Raw genomic sequence first — 16,175 nt, forward strand, 5'->3', positions numbered from 1 at the left:
AAAAAAAAAAAAAAATAGACTGGAACTCAAAGACAGCTGTAGATGTCCCATCAGAGGGTCCATACTCCCAAGAACAGATGCTGATCTTTACAGATCAGCACAGGAGTGTGAATTTATACATTTTAAACTCAAAATATTTAAGGGGACGTAAGTACAACTTTTTTTGATGTCCGACCTTAGTCTACTGTTTCAATCAACTGGTTATATTATGTGTATATTCGCCTCACTTGCACCGGATATAATATTGAGGACTTACATTATATTAGGAAGTAAAGTTATTACAGATGTGTCTGTCCTCTTCAAAAAAGCAACTGGGAAAAGATTAGAAATACAGGCGCTCCTTCATACATGCACATTTGCTACATATTTGCCGTTGTGCTTGCTTTCTATGAACAGGTGCTTATCCTGTTGTTCAGAATAGGTGGGCATGATGGCTGGTCCTCAGGAGTGGCAGGTGGGTTTCCTTCTAATGTTTATCTTTGTTAGAACATGACGCATTACTCACTGCAACAAAATGACAGTACATTAAAGAAAAGTTCAGCAAGGTGGTCAGTTACAAGCTAAAGACATAAAAGGTAATAGTTTGGTTAATAATAAGTTGCTATAAAATGTCATTTAAAAAAATGGTACTATTCACAAAGATATCAAATACGTAGGTCCTCTATGTAGAAAACTCTTAATAAGGGAAATTAGAGAAGATTGGAAGACACTCTGTTTGTTGGATGAGACATTGTTCATCAAATTCTCCCCCAAATAATGAATTTAACAAAATCTAAAATCGTCCACATATATTAGTTTGCTTGTAGATATGTTTGGATTTGAATAGCTAGGAAGTTTCACAGAAAAACAATGGGAGGGGGGCACCTGAGTGGCTCAGTCGGTTAAACGTCTGCCTTCGGCACAGATTGTGATCTCAGGGTTCTGGGATCGAGCCTTCGTCAGGGCTCCCTGTTCAGCGGGGAGTTTGCTTCTCCCTCTCCCCTTCCCTGCTGCTCATGCCCTCTCTCTGCTCTCTCAAATAAATAAATACAATCTTTAAAAAAAAAAAAAATGGGAGCGACTTGTACACCCAATATTCTCGAGTACAACAGGACTCTAGTAACTAAATGTAACTGGTGCAGAAATTCATATAGACGAATGAAAGAGTTGGGAGTCCAGAATGACTCCAATTACAAGAAGAAATGGTGGGTTTCTCAATTCAATGGTGTTGGCATAACTGCTTACCTATGCGGGAAAAGCAGTACAGCAAACCAAGTAAGCGTGAAGACTAAAGACTCTGCGTGTTAAAATCTGAACTTGCTGGTACTCAGTACCTGTGACCTTGCACAAATCAGGTAATCTCTCTGTGCCTCACTTTCTTCATCTCTTCTCCCTACCAATGGCACTATTGCCAGGGTTAAGTAGATTCGTATTTGTAGAATGCTCAAAGGAGGACCAGTCCGACAGAAGGTACCTACTAAGTACCAGCTATTGTTCTATCATTTAGGGAAAAAAAAGTAAGTCTAATCTTTATCTTCTACCCAATGTACAGCACACTAAATTCAAGTGGATTAAAGAATTAATTTTTTTTTTAAAGTTTGTAAAATACTAGAGAAAGGGTAGGTAAATTTTTTGTCTAAAATAACCCTGGGTTGGACCAAACCTAAGTGTGGTCATCAAAGCCAGAAAACATGAAAACTTGATTAATTTGCCTCTTTAAAAATAATGTTCTGTTAGAAAAGTACAACTAGGAAAGTACATTTGTAATGCATCTTATAGAGCAGAGGAGTTTAGCATCCTTAGTAAAAGCTTAAAAAGAAATTGTTTTTTAAAAACATGCAATCTGAGGGGCGCTTGGGTGCTTCGTTGGGCGTTCCACTCTTGATTTCAGCTCAGGTCATGATCTCAAGGTGGTGGGCTCAAGCCCTGCATCAGGCTCTGCACTGGGCATGGAGCCTGCTTGGGGTTCTTTATCTCCTCACTTTGCCCTCCCCTTCTAAAAAACAAAACAAAACATGCAATTTGATAAATGCTGTTAGTGTCCACCAGATCCCTTTGACCAGCCTGGTGTACCCTTCCTCCAGCTGCTTCAGATTTGGGCACTAATGGTTTCACTCTCCCCAGAGCATTGCCCGTGCTGATGGAAGTCACCCTACCCTAAGATGCCTGGGAAGTTTTACACACACACACACACACACACACATGCACGCACCACCTTGAGTTCGGCCCGTGGCCAGTGCCTGATGCAGGGCATTATCACTTGGCCATCTGGCCTCCACGGCATGATTTATGCTCCTGAGCTGGGATAAGGCTGAGGAGAGGCTTCTCCTGAAAGCACATCTTCGCCTCTTTCTTCTCCTGCCCTGTCCTGTTTCCCTCGTTGCCTTACAGAGCTCACACAATAAATCACTAACACAAGAACCCTCATTTCAGGTGCTGCTTCCAAGGCACCTGACATAATGGAAAATTGGGCAACGAAGATTGATCCAGAAGAATGCTCAGTAAACATGAAGATGCTGAACTTTTTTAGTAATTGGGGAAAATCCACCAAAAATGTATCTTTTGCTGATCAGGTTGGAAGATAAAAGATTTTAAAAATGAGAATTCTCATGATTTGGGGGACAGACAATAACATAATGGAAGAGGTATAATTTGATACTAACCTTACAGAGTCTTCTGTGAATGTGTTTCTTCAGAAATAGCTGGTTGGGTATAAAGGGTAGTGGATAAGGATATTCATTGCAACAATGTCTAAAATAATGGGAAAATGGAAACAACCCAAATGCCCAATAATGGGACTAAATGTTCCATTATAAATTGAAACATAAGAATGCCATTTATAAAGATGTCTAGAATAAGTTGTTCAATTGAAAACAAAGTTAACTAAATGTATAGTGCCTATATGTAATGTGCACAGAAATAATCAGTACCGTGAAACGATTATTGGGAATGTTGCTTCCTTCCTTATTCATTCCTGTGATTGGCTTAATACTTGGTGAGTAGGTATTACTCGCTCAAAGGGAGAGAGAGATTTTTTTACCCTTGTTGGGTAAAGGCAGTATTGTAGCTGTATGACACCATTGGACTAAAAGTACAACCAGAACACACTTCGGGGGGTGGAGGGGACTAAGTATAAGTAAGGGTTAAGGATGGCTTCATGGAAGAAAGGCAGCTAACCCAAAGGGGAGGAAGGAGAAATTGTGCAGGGCTTTGGAGTGGGAGGAAGGGCTTTCCAGGGAGCTGACACAGTACAGGAAAACAGAAAACCGAGTGCCTGGATTTTTCTAAGGAACTGAAAAGTCCACAGAGTTGAAATTCAGAGTTTAGTGAGGAAAGTGATGAGAAATTGATGAGAATAGAGAGTTAAAGGCAGTCAGATTTCAAGGATTTTTGAAAAATGTTGAGTTTTCATCCTGAGGGAAATGGGAAGCCACTGAAGAATTTTAAAGAGGTGAAGGACTTGACCAGATTTGCATTTTAGAAAAGTCACTCTGGCTGCGACTTAACAGACTGGTGGGAAGAGAGCCAGAGGCTGGGAGCCTGGCAAGGGCCATTTCAGTAATCAGGTGGATGCCGTGGCCATCTGAGCTAGGGTGGTGGCCCCTGGGGTGGGAGAAGTGGACAGACTGCAGAGCTACTTAGGGAGGATACTTGGTAAGAAGACTTGGAGGTTGATTGGAAGAAAGGAGGGAGAAAAAGAGAAGCAAGAACAACTACCAGGCGTCTGTTGGTCAATGGGACATTCTCTTCACTAAGCAAGAGACAAGACGAGAGACAGATTGTGGGCAAAGAGCTGGCTCAGGTGGCAAGACAACGAGCTTAAAAGTTGACCACCTGTGAGACAGGTGAAAGCTTGGCCTGAAGTGTTTATTTTCTCCATTAGCAGAGGTGACCGAGTTGGCCTTGTTAGAATGGGACTTACCCCGTGTTGTCTCTCATGCCCTCCACCTCTGTGCTAGTGGAAATCTCCTTATGTGGTGACTCGAAAGTGGTTTAATCCCTTACTCTCTTCTCTGCCTTCCCAGCTGTTGCGGGTAGGGGGATGTGAGGAAGGCATCATAAAGAGAGAACTTGATCACATAATAACCTACCACGTTATGCTGTGGGAGACACCAGTACCAGCAAGAGAAATGTGACTTGTGTCGTGGGTGCTTTAAGAGGAAGAAATGGGAGGACCTTGAGCCTTAAGGACAAGACGGGTTAGAGCCAGGACCCTAGCGGGAGGGAGACAATGGAGGGACTGAAGCTCCTGATGCCCTTAGGAGGCTAGGAGACTGGATAAAAAAGGCTCAAAAATATTTCAAACCATCCTGCCAACGTACGTGTCCGTGAGCAACTGACTGGAACACCTGCTCATGGACCAGGCCTGCACATGCTCTCAGTGTTGGAGGCACAGCGAAGGGGCCGTGTGTGTTCTTCCATCTGGGGTGAGTTTTGGGGGTGGGAGACCCCAGTGCCAGTGTTTCACATTGGCCTTCATACATTTCCTAAAGTGCCAGACTTTTCCCATGACCTTGCCCTTTCCGGTGGCCTCTCTGCTGTCTGGAACGCTGTGCTTGAATAGCTCCAGCTCACCCTTCAGACTCCCCCGCCCCCCAAAAGTCACCACCCCAGTGAAGTCTTTGTACAGAGTTTCCCCACCCCGCCCCTCCCCAACAAATGGTGTGCCTTTGCATCTGAGACTCTCACAGCACTCTGCTTTTTTACTTCATTAGACTTACCACAGATTGTTACTATATATTTATTTCTGGGATTATTTCTTTAATATTCATCTGTTCCAGGAAAGCCAGGCAGGGACAATCTGGTTTTCTCATCACAGGTCTTAGCTTAGCACCTGGTCCAGCACCTGGCAACAAAATGGCTCCCCTTGGGGGTCAGAAATCATTGACCAGGTGTGTTTTCTCATGGGCAGCCTTTGACACCGACAGCCGGTGTCCACAATAATCGTTAAACCTCAGATTAGACCTGAAGGGAATGTCCCAAAGAGCACTTGTTTAACTTGCAGTAATCATTCTGCCCACCAGGGGTCTCTTTCTCCCCACCACTGGGGCCCGAGGAACTTGAACTCTATCCTGATGATGGTTTTGCCCAGCCTTGCTGCTCAATGTGTGTTTGTGGTGTACCAATCACCACCTCTGCATCACCGGGAAGCTTGTCAGAAATGCAGAGTCCCAGCCCGTCCCCCACCCCCGCAACAGGAGGGATCAGAATCTGCATTTTAGCAAGATCCTCAGGTGGTCTGCAAACATGGTCAATACTGAGAGGTACTATTTTACAGGACATTTCTAATCCCAAAAACTCGGAAGACAAAAAACCCCATCCAAATGGCCTTATTCACATGGTTCTTTCCCACCATACTTACAGAAGCACTTAGAAAGAGGTTTAGAATTTTGCTTTTATTATGAATATAAAATAGACATACAACATAATATACATTTACACATTTACACTTTGCAGTCACTTTCATCTTTTTTTTTCAGCAAATTCACTTCTGCATGGCCCAGCGGCCCGCACCTGCCACGACACACCGCTTACACTCAAGACATTCTCTTCATCTCGGTACAACGTGTGACTTGGTAAGAAATACCAGGCCCAGGCATCCAACGGCTTGGCTTTACTGTCCTTCTCACAGAAACCTTCATTCCACAGTCTCCTCTCCCGTCGCTACACGCCTCCCACTGCCCCAAACGTCAGCATTAAAAATTCAGGAGAAAAGGGGGCTGTAATCATCACCCTTGTCCTTTAAAAACACCTTGAAATATCTTCCACCAACGAGGTGCCCACGAGCAGGCACCAACAGCATATTGCTGGTTAACGTGGTCTGAGGACAAATCTACAGGAAGGCTCTGAAGTGTTATATACAAATTAAGCTTTGCTCACCAAATGGGTCACCACGAAGGATCTGGATACCAGTGGCATCGAAGTAAATAAATAAATAAATAAACAGGAATAAATACAAATAAATAGAGTGAGTTTCACTAAGGGAGATTCCCATACCTATATCCCTGTGCTTTCTCAAAACTTCATTAGGTGCAGCTTTACAACAGGTGGATAGGAGCTGGATGTTAGGACTGGTTGCTCTTCCCTGGGGCCGTGCCTTCAAAATGCTGGTGAAGAACAACGGGATGCGAGTGGTATCATTTCCTTTAGAAGGAGGCTATGCGAGAGGTTTTGTAGGAGTTCTCCTTGAGGCTGTCGAATATTGCCTTGGTTCCATTCTGCCAGTGCAGCACCAGGTCCACTGGGGTCTTCCCAGCCTAATCAAAATACATGAGGAAATTTGACTTCCAGATGGGAGGCATCTATAAATTCTGCACATCTTGCGTGCGCGCGTGCGTGTGCATGTGTGTTTAATGAGGTAATGGATAGGTGTATGTTATTGAACTGTTTTAGGCTTTCCACTATGAGTGATTTGCAGTTTATATTCAAATCAGCCCCTCAGTGTTTCTCATAGGAATGCTTTTGGCATTTCAGATTAGCAATGTTTCTGTTTGTTCCCCGCCCTGTGGGACTGTCCCAGGTATTGGTAAAAAAAAAAAAAAAAAATCCCTAGTCCCTAGACAGTAAATGGCAAGAGCATTCCAAGTCATTTTGAAATTCAAAAAATGCCTCTCTACATCTCTGGTATCCTGCAGAAGAGGCATGGGGGAGAGAGTGGTCAAGAACCAGTTCCTATCAGTTTGGAAAATGATTCCTGATTGATAAAGCCTGTTGCTAAACGAGCTGCGTGGACACCTTGGCTGAAGTCCTCAGGTGCTGTGCAGAACTATTACTGCTCTGAGGGGTGGAGTTTTCACACTGGGATCTCCTGGGAAATTTCATTTTTCTTTGAGGGGACATCAACGATGTGTAAATAATTTTTGAGACCAAAATGCTTTTTCCCTTATGCATAGGTCTCAAGACATTTACAAAAATGAATACCATGTCACCTCTCAATTCTTGTCTTTAAATATGGACAGTCTTACATTTTTCCACCCCTATTCCTTTGGAAGTCTCTTTAACTCAGAGACTGCAACCTGGCAGCTTTGCGATGCAAATCAGCCTAGAGACCTGTTTGGTTGGGGCCCAAACAGAGCTTAGATTTTTTAAAAGTTGGAGTTAATTGGCAACAGTTGGAAATTAGGAGATTTCCCAAGTGAATTTGTGAACGCTCTGAAAAAATCCGAAGAGTTGGCCGGCAGGACACCTGTGGCTTCCCAGAGCAACAATGGTTTGGGGTGGGGAAGAGCCATCATCTCTAGAAGCTATGCACACAGAGCCCTGCAGCCACCATGTACATAATTTAGGTGATCTGCCTGGCCCCTGTGCTTATTTGAATTAGTGGCCCTGTAACCATTTTGGAACTTCCTGCCTCTATAGTGTGTTCCTTGAGAAACACTCATTGGTACACATGATGACAGAGCTTGAGACAACAATAGAATAATGTACTGTGTGCGTTGTTTACAGTTCCCTTCAAGATGGTGTCCAATGGCTTAGTGGTCTGTTGGGGACTATCCAGCCATTGGATCAATGACATTAATAGTCCCAGGACCCTTATGCTGGGGTCTAACTGATAATTCAAAGCCATGAGCCCCATTGGTATATTTTGGGCTATTCTTCCATGAATTCCTTCAGCTCCTCTCTATTAAAATTTATCTCCTGATTTTCTGGCTACTTACACAGTCTCCCCAAATCTGTATGCTATTTCTCTCTGCTGGCAGTATCTTACTGCCTGAAAGCAATTGTCATATTTTCTGCAGTTTGGGAGATTTCATTAAATCTACTCTTTTTCTGCTGATTAAATTATTAGACAAGACCATCCTAATATGAAGGATGAGGGGATCCGACTATTAACACTTTCCCATTCAAGCAGCCTCTATTTATTGCTTCTAACCTTTGTTCCTATCACCAAGACAGTTTTGTGGGGTTTTTTTATGATAAAATATTCCTCTCAGTCTCATAGTAACACAATAAGGGGAAGAAATTATTCACAATAGAAGATGACTGGGGTTTTCTTTTCCTTCTTCGTAAAGTGATCCTCTACCAAATCTTTCAAATTATTTCTTTGGGAATTTATATCCACTCCTCCCAGTGATATTTTTAAAGCTTATATTAGATGATGTTTGTCTGGGAATTGGGACCATGAGGAAAAGTTGGCTCTCTTCCCTGGCTTGCAGATGAAGCTAAATTAACACGTACTTGTAGAAGGGACTTATACGAGCATTTTCAGGGCCTAAATATAGGAAATTATTTTGAGGATATGCAGATAAACCAAAGTGGAGAATGGATAGAAATTATCTCAAAAAATATAGGCAAAATCATGGCTAGCCCTGGAAGAAAGTGGTAGCACGTCCTGCTGTTGTAAGGAGGGGAGGACTACTCAGAATTACTCGGATTCGATATTGATTAATTTCAGTTCATTGGCTCTCAGCCCCATTGACCGCTGTGGAATTTTATCCCTTCAGGAATGGTGCCTGTCTTTATTCCTGACAACCTCAGGCCTTGCTCAGCCAGGGGTGGCCAGGGAAGACTGTGCTTAGGTTTGTGAAGGTGAGCGATTTGACCATCTCGTATTTTCACACCCAAATCTTAAAAGAATCACCGGACACTGTGATTGTGTCATGATGCCTCCCCCATCTCTGACCAGGTGACCCGAGTCCTTGCCAAGGACTAGCAATGTCACTAAGGGAATGGACAGGGGCATTTAGAGCATCATAAGACCGCCCCCAACCCGGAAATCCTACCACTATGGGAGCATTTTCAGGTATAGGAGATATGCTTTTGTGCATCAGAAAGCCAGCAAGCGGGGGCTGCTTGTTTCAGGTACTTACACAATTCTTGATGTTGAGGTCAGCCCCATACATAATCAGGAGTCTGATCATCTTGTAACGGTTCAGCCTCACGGCATCATGCAGAGGGGTATCTCCTTCCTAGAGAAGCAGAGACCACAGGCTAAAGCGCGACCTGAGGTCAGCGAGTGGGTCCCACAAGAGTACCGGGCTTGGGGAGTGATTCCAGATAAATGAGGGCAGGAGCTGCGGGAGGTGGGACTTTGCCCAGGGACTCACTCGGTCTTTGGCGTTGAGGTCGGCCTCACAGGCGATGAGATGCTCCGCACACTCGTAGTGCCCAGTCCTCACAGCCACGTGCAGCGCCGTGCTGAGCAACTGGGAAATTGAAGAATGCAACTGATTTGCGGGGTTCGGCGGCAGAGGCTGTCCCAGACCCCAAGGCATGTGTGAGAGGACAAGTGGCCACTCTGGTGCCCCACACAGCATGAGCTTCCAGCTGACCCAAATGGTGAGGTGGCTTTCGGAGAGGAGGGGGAAGGGGAGGAGGAGGCGGGGGAGGGGGAGAAAAAGCGGGGGAGGGGGAGAGAGGGGGAGAAGGGAGAAGAGGAGAAATAAATACCTTATCCCGAGCACTGATTTTTGCTCCTTTATTCAGTAGCAATTTTAAGACATCCAGGTTTCCTCCACGGCTTGCCCAGTGGAGGGCTGTGGATTCAAGCTATACCAGAAGGAAAAAGGACATGATTTAATGTAAAGAACTGGTCAGAGGAGTTGGTACTTGGTTTCTGAGACCCAGGAACACCAGATTTGCTAGGGCGTCCACGGTAGCAGCGGGCTGTCCCCCTCCGGACAACAACTACAATGACCGAGAACTACAATTCATTGAGAATTTCTGCATGCCGACAAGGTACTACGCAATTCCGATGGATTGGTCCTCCTAGCAATGTTATGAGGTAGGTGTGACCGTGCTCGTTTGGCAGATGAGAAAAACAAGTCTCCAAAATAGTCAAGTTTCTTGCCCAGGGAAGCACAGCTAGTAAGTATCAGAATAGATATTCAAACCCACATCTGCCTGGAACTTTTAGCCACTTTTGCCAAATATACTCAGAAGTTTTAGACAAATGCATTTTAAAATTCTGGCAGAATAAAAGTAGTCCCTTCCAAGAGATTTTAATCTGGATCTGTCACCTCTTCCTGTGTCCCTGTGGTTTTTTTCCTCATCTCTTGCTTGTTCTCTGCTGTCATTTGGACTGGCACAGCCTCTGTCCCTCAAGTGCACTCTTGGTCACCGCACACTGCCCTCTTAGGAGGTGCCCTCTTCCCCACTCTGGCATATTCCTGGCCTTCCGAATCACACACTCATGAATGTTAGTGTCTTTTCATGCAAACTTTGGGGCTTTTTAAATTGCTTTCTTGTGTGTTTATCTTCAGGGTTCAATTTTGTTCAAATTCTTTGGACTTTTTAAATATCCCTCTTCTGCTTTGCTATAAAGTCAAATTGAGCTGCATTTAAATAAATAAAGCGTTTTCACAGCTCAATCTTCCATCCATAAAATACGCTGTATGCTGGTATTTGTAGAACTCACAGTAGCTGAATTATTGAGGTCTGAATAGCAGCTACTTTCCATGGATGCAGTTCATTCCGTATGCAGTTTAGCCCCTGATCTCACTGATGGCATCTATCAGATAAGGTGCACAGCTAGAGAATTCTGACACATCGCTGGCAGCCAAGGGGCCACGAGCAGACTGCCGTGTTTAATGGAAGGACAGGGATGCTGAGAGGCAGGGGCTGACTGTATTACGTCTCAGTGATGCTGCTGACTTGATACTGACCCAACTCTCTGATGAGGATATTAGATTGCGTGAAGTGGCTTTCACTTCCCTCTCTTCCCTGGAACACTCCTCTCCTCTTCAGTATGTATGGAAAATACTTTCCACATGACCTAGCCGCATCTCCTAACTTCCCTCTGTATGGAGAAATGAGCTTTCCCCTAGTTCTCTCAGATCAATTTTCAATCCAATCAGCCCCATTTTTCATCGTAGGCTTTCTCAAGCCTCATATAGTCTACTTGTTTTGGCTCATTCCCAAACAAAGAAATATATTTACCATATCACGGAATTCGATCTGGGCTCCAGCTTCCATTAACTTCTCCACAATTGCCAAATGTCCTTCTAAGCATGCTCTGTGAAGAGCTGTCCGTTTATACTGTCAGAAGAGATTTAAAAAGAGAGAGAGAGAGCGATGCATATAAAAATGAGCATAAATCCTTTCTAAGAGGTATGAAACTGAGGACCCTGATAACCTCACTGGTAGAAACTCGAGTGCTTCTTTTTGAATGAGAAATGTCAAATTTACTAAAATTGCAGAACTAGAACAGTGATCCTGCAACTGAGGTTTGAGTTTCCTGCAGGTACATTTCTTAAGTGCTCAGAGGTCTATATGGAGGGATGTGAACTTCAAGTTCACAACTACCTCAACGCTGACATTTCCCTTTCTGGAATTTTGTGTCTTCGTGGTTTGTGTAGAATTTGCCATGCAGATCAGACGGTTTTCTCCCACCTGGGACTATTGCTAGGTTGAATATCAAAAAGTATTCAATTTGTTTTTAGAGAATGGGGGACTCATTTTTAGTTCACCTTCAGAAATGATTCTCCATTCAGTTCAGGGGGGAATGGATACAAAAAAGATTAGTGTTTCTGGTAAGAAGGCTTCCTATGAATGGATTAATAGATTATTTGGCCTAGAACAGCTGATGGCATTATTCACTCCAGTGAATAATTTACAGACAAGGAAACAGGTCTAGAAAATGCAAATTAGCTGCTAAAATCAAATAGCCAAGTAGTGATAGACCCATCACTTGAACTCAAGTCCACAGAGTCCCTGTGTAGTGCTGATGTGTTTAGGCCAATCAAGGATGATGCTCTTGGGGCGCCTGGGTGGCTCAGTCAGTTAAGCATCTCCCTTCAGCTCAGGTCATGATCCCGGGGTCCTGGGATCGATCGAGCCCCACGTCGGATTCCCAGCTCAGCCCCTCCCCCTGCTTGTGCTTACTCTCGCTCTGTCTCAAATAAATAAAATCTTTTTTTTTTAAAGGGATGATGCTATTATGTATCTCTCTAAAAGGGACTTGTTGGTCCTGACTTATTAAAAATCTATCCCAAGAATATAAAAATTAAAGACAAATTGAAAAATCAGCCAGAAGGGTATGAGAATGCAGAAAATGATGTAATCCACGGCACAAATCCAGCCTCTTTTTTCTGGACCACTGCACTATCCTAATATGCTAGTGGCATCTGGGACAACAGCTGGAGAGACTGTTTCAGGTGGATTGCTTTTTGGCACCATGTTAGCAAGGCTGAAGTTAAGCATAAGAAACACAAAATTAATGAGCTGGATTTTGCAGTGCTTTGTAGAAGACTTACCTCATCACAGACATCTGGATTGTTCTTGTCTGACAAGAATTTTTCTACTACTGGCAGTTTATTCTCCAGGGCAGCCTTCAGGAACCTAGGCACATCCACAGGTTCTACCTAAAGCCAGAAGAACAGCGCGAGAGCTAACGTGAGCTTTCCGACATCCGATCAAACCCTCCGCAGGTATTTATTCCCCGGCAGCATAATACCAGACATGTAATACTACCAAAGCAAACAGTCCTTACAATGATTTCAGGTTCAGGTTCCTTTACAGCTGGAACTTTAGTCTTCCTGTATTTTTTCCTTTTCTTCAGTTGAATGATGACTTCAAGGTCTTCTAAATTTTCAAGCTTTGATCTTTGTTCTAGTTTTTTCTTCTTGAGCTAAAAAAAAAATTCCGTATTTCAAAATATGGTGACAGGCATTCTGGTTGTGTCTAAACAAAATCTGCAAGGTCTGAGATAAGTATGTGAACAGGTGGAGCAAAAAAGTGGGAAAAAAAAACGCTTTAAAACTCATCTTTGACTTTGACTTAGTGACTTCTTATTCAAGTATTTGGGGGTCTACTTTTTTAGCTAATTGCCTTCATCTTCACTTCTCCTGCTTGTAGCATCAGCTTTTGACTCATTGAGATAGGATGTAGTCTGTAAGTGATGATCATGTAATCATTTCCATAAACAAATCCTGGATTTCTGTCGAATTTTTTATTTAACTCTAAAGAATCCAACAATAAGCGTTAAGCTCTGAAATATCAATGTCAGTCTCTTTCCAGCAGCCTACAAAGCAGGGCTCATGAAGCAGACTTTCCTGGGACTACTACTAACTAATGCGTGTTTTATCTGCGGTTAGTAAGGAATGAAAATTCACACGGCACCACGGAATTTGTCAACACAGATAGTGAACACAGCCAAAGCCATGTTATTGAGAAAAAGAGGTCTCTCTTGTTTTGGACTAACTAGACGGTGTATGACATCAGAAATTCACTGGTCATGTTTCTCTTTCCAAGTCTTTAAATCAGAACATAGTCATAGAACATTCAGTCATTGATTCAGAATCCAGAGGTCATAGTCTTGCTGAAGAATTAGTTCCTACAACCTGTCTTACAGAAGTTGCCTCTTTATGGGTTTGAATTTGGCAAAGAAACACCTTTGGAATGGTTGCATTTATTTTGTTTCTCTCTTTTCTCCTTCCTGCCTGGCACCCCTTTCTCCTACCCCATTCCCGACTTCCCACTAGTGGATTCCATGGAAGGCCCTTACCTCCACCTCTCGCTCTTTCTCAATTTTCCACTGTTGCTCCCTCAGGCTCAGCGAGTGGGCTGGAAGTGTCTTCAGGTCCTCTTGCTTCTCTAACGTAACAGCAGCTTCATATTGCCCATCTCTGAAATCCTCAGGTAGGAACTCCCCAGTCTCCCCACTGCCATTCTTCTTCCCTGTGACCTGGGAGGAAAGAAAATTGTAGGGTCGGTAGTAGCAGGGCCTGTCCTGGGATCATTCTCCAGAGAGGATGCTGCAGGGGAGCCCCGGTCCTCCCTGCCTGATGACAGCCACCTCTGGGCACTGTGCTCTCAGATCCCAGGCTGGGATGGGCGGCTGCAGGATTCCAGGATTACCATCAGACCACGGTCCTCCTCTCTTGGTTAAGCAAGGCTGAGGTTAGGTCGATATGTTTAAATGCACTTTTAATCCACCTAATCACATTTCGCCTAGGAAAACTGCAACCCCTCCATGATTATTTAAAATTCTTCCATTTCAGGTACTTTCGATGACTCTTGGCCTTGAATCGTAAAAGTTCCCAGACATCTATTCTTGCCATAGAACTTCTTCCCTAAGGCATCCTCATAACTACATGGGAATCCACGCTTTAGTAAGAAAACCAAAGGAGAAGATAATGAATAGGAAATACAGAGAAAATTCATCACGGCCAGCTTCATTTTTCCAATTTCACCTATTTCATCACTTAAGCCAACCATGTTCCATATATGACATCAGAGTACCTGCGCATTATGCCTGAAGAAGGACATTTCAGTGTTCAAATAAAAATCAAGACTAAACCGGTTTTCCCGGCAAAACAATAACAGGTCTTACGTACCAACTCTTCCACCTTCATCACCATCATGTCGGCCTGAGGTTGGTTGTCTGTGTGTTTTCTCCTGTGGAATGAGTGCCTCAAGTCAGCCCTGCGGAGCCCTCCACACAGGTTGGCTTATATAGCTGGGGCCGGGTGAGGTAATCTCCCAACCTGGGAACCCAAGTAACACCCCTGCCCCCACCAGAGGCCAACTCAGAGGCAGGTGAATTTTCATTCCAGACTCAGTGTCTGGGAAGCAGCCGAGGGAGGGGCTGACAAGTAACCCCACTGAATATGTGAATCAGGAAGAAATGTGAGATGGCCATTCCTTTGGCGGTGACTACACCGCTCAGCAATGCGAGTCATCCTATTTATCGGGAAGCCAGGGGACAGCTGTCTGTTGAGATTGCACCACAGCACTGCTCCTTTTCCTTCTCTGTCAGCTTTCACATGACTAGCCCTATCAGGAAAATGTAAATGCCCTGCATATCACACTGCCAGTAATATCTGGCTGATAACCAGACTTATCAACACTTCACTTGGGGGAAGTGTTGCTCCAGGACATCGTATTCCCGTTGGTAAACAGTCTGAGAGGAAAGGATCCGGGTCCTAATGGCCCTGTCTATATCTGTTTGGAATTCTCTGGAGTGATGTCTAGGGCTAAAAAGGCCCCATGACATGCCACCTTACCATCATTAAAAGAAATTGAAAGCATTCAGTAATGCACTTTTATTTTATGGTGTCACTGGCCATAATTAGCACCTGACGTGCTTACTGTCATCTAAAATGGCATACTTACTAGGGCCTTTTTGGTGCAAATGGTGCCCAGCAAGATTAGAGGAGATCAGTTATTAGCAGTGGCATGATGCTGATTGGGTCATAGAGCCAAAGTTCTCATGCTATCGGTAAAACGCTCAGCTGTGGGAGCTTGTCAAAAATGTGGATCCCCTGGCCCCACTCCAGGGCATTCTGAATCCATTTATGGTGGGTCCTAGGAATCTGTATTTTTCAAAGCACCCACATAATTCTGATGCATTGAGGTTTGAGACACATTGTTAGAGAGGCAGAGAGCTTTGCTCTGGGTAGGGGTGAAGAATACCCCTGTTTCTTATTCTGAGGTGTTAAATTAGATAAAAATATTTAGGTCTTTTTACAGTTCAAGAAGAGACTGGGATTGTACCTTCAAAGGCCACTTAAAACCTTAGTTTTTTCAGTAAGAGAAACAAGGGGAGAATGAGAGAAAGGAAGTATTTATGGATAGGAGTGTTCATATATTATGTTGAATTTCTGTATCTGTAACCCCTCAGACTTACTTGCCCACCAACATGGCTGCCATCCTTTTCTCCCCTTGAACATCAACCCATGGATGTCTTCTGGAACCATCAGAACGAGACACTGCCAAAGAGAAAACACTGGTAGAGAAGAACCCTCTTTTTTTTTTTTTTAAAGATTTTAATTATTTATTCATGAGAGAGAGAGAGAGAGGCAGAGGGAGAAGCAGGCTTCCCACGGAGCAGGGAGCCCGATGCGGGACTCGATCCCATGACCCTGGAATCATGACCTGAGCCGAAGGCAGACGCTTAACCATCTGAGCCACCCAGGCGCCCGAGAAGAACCCTCTTAATAACTCCTGTATCTGTCCTGGTCTCCTACTGTTCTTTCCTAAAAGGGGTTTTACTTAAAGGAAATCTCCTGGTGTTTTGTTTGTTTGTTTGTTTGTTTGTTTGTTTGTTTGTTTGTTTTGAGGCAGACACAGCTATTATGTCTTCCTTGGTTTCTCCATCCAAGTGAGAAATGGCCATTGTAGCTTTTCCTACCATTTCTCAGAGTTTTTAGTTCCAGACTTGACCCAAACTGAGGATAACATTAAGAGATATCTTGGGGAAGGGTCACAGGCTAAGGGTGTTGAATATGGAATCCCACAGCCATCAGTACCCTCAA

The 16,175-nt window shown here is 43.9% G+C and overlaps 1 protein-coding gene across 1 annotated transcript; it reads right to left on the bottom strand.

Annotated features, from left to right (window-relative positions):
* Positions 1–5,356: 5,356 nt before the first annotated feature.
* ANKRD1 (ankyrin repeat domain 1) lies at positions 5,357–14,642 on the bottom strand. The gene is made up of 9 exons (XM_045878396.3): positions 14,256–14,642; positions 13,424–13,603; positions 12,410–12,547; positions 12,174–12,281; positions 10,858–10,956; positions 9,370–9,468; positions 9,027–9,125; positions 8,790–8,888; positions 5,357–6,236 (listed from the first exon to the last, which is right to left on the bottom strand). The coding sequence occupies exons 1-9, from the start codon at positions 14,280–14,282 to the stop codon at positions 6,126–6,128; spliced, it is 960 nt and encodes a 319-aa protein (XP_045734352.1). The 5' UTR covers positions 14,283–14,642; the 3' UTR covers positions 5,357–6,125.
* Positions 14,643–16,175: the final 1,533 nt, after the last annotated feature.

The sequence above is a fragment of the Mirounga angustirostris genome, unplaced genomic scaffold (assembly GCF_029215605.1).
Source record: "Mirounga angustirostris isolate CCGP_5_RB_7025 unplaced genomic scaffold, mMirAng1.0.hap1 SCAF_6, whole genome shotgun sequence".
NCBI lineage: Eukaryota > Metazoa > Chordata > Mammalia > Carnivora > Phocidae > Mirounga > Mirounga angustirostris.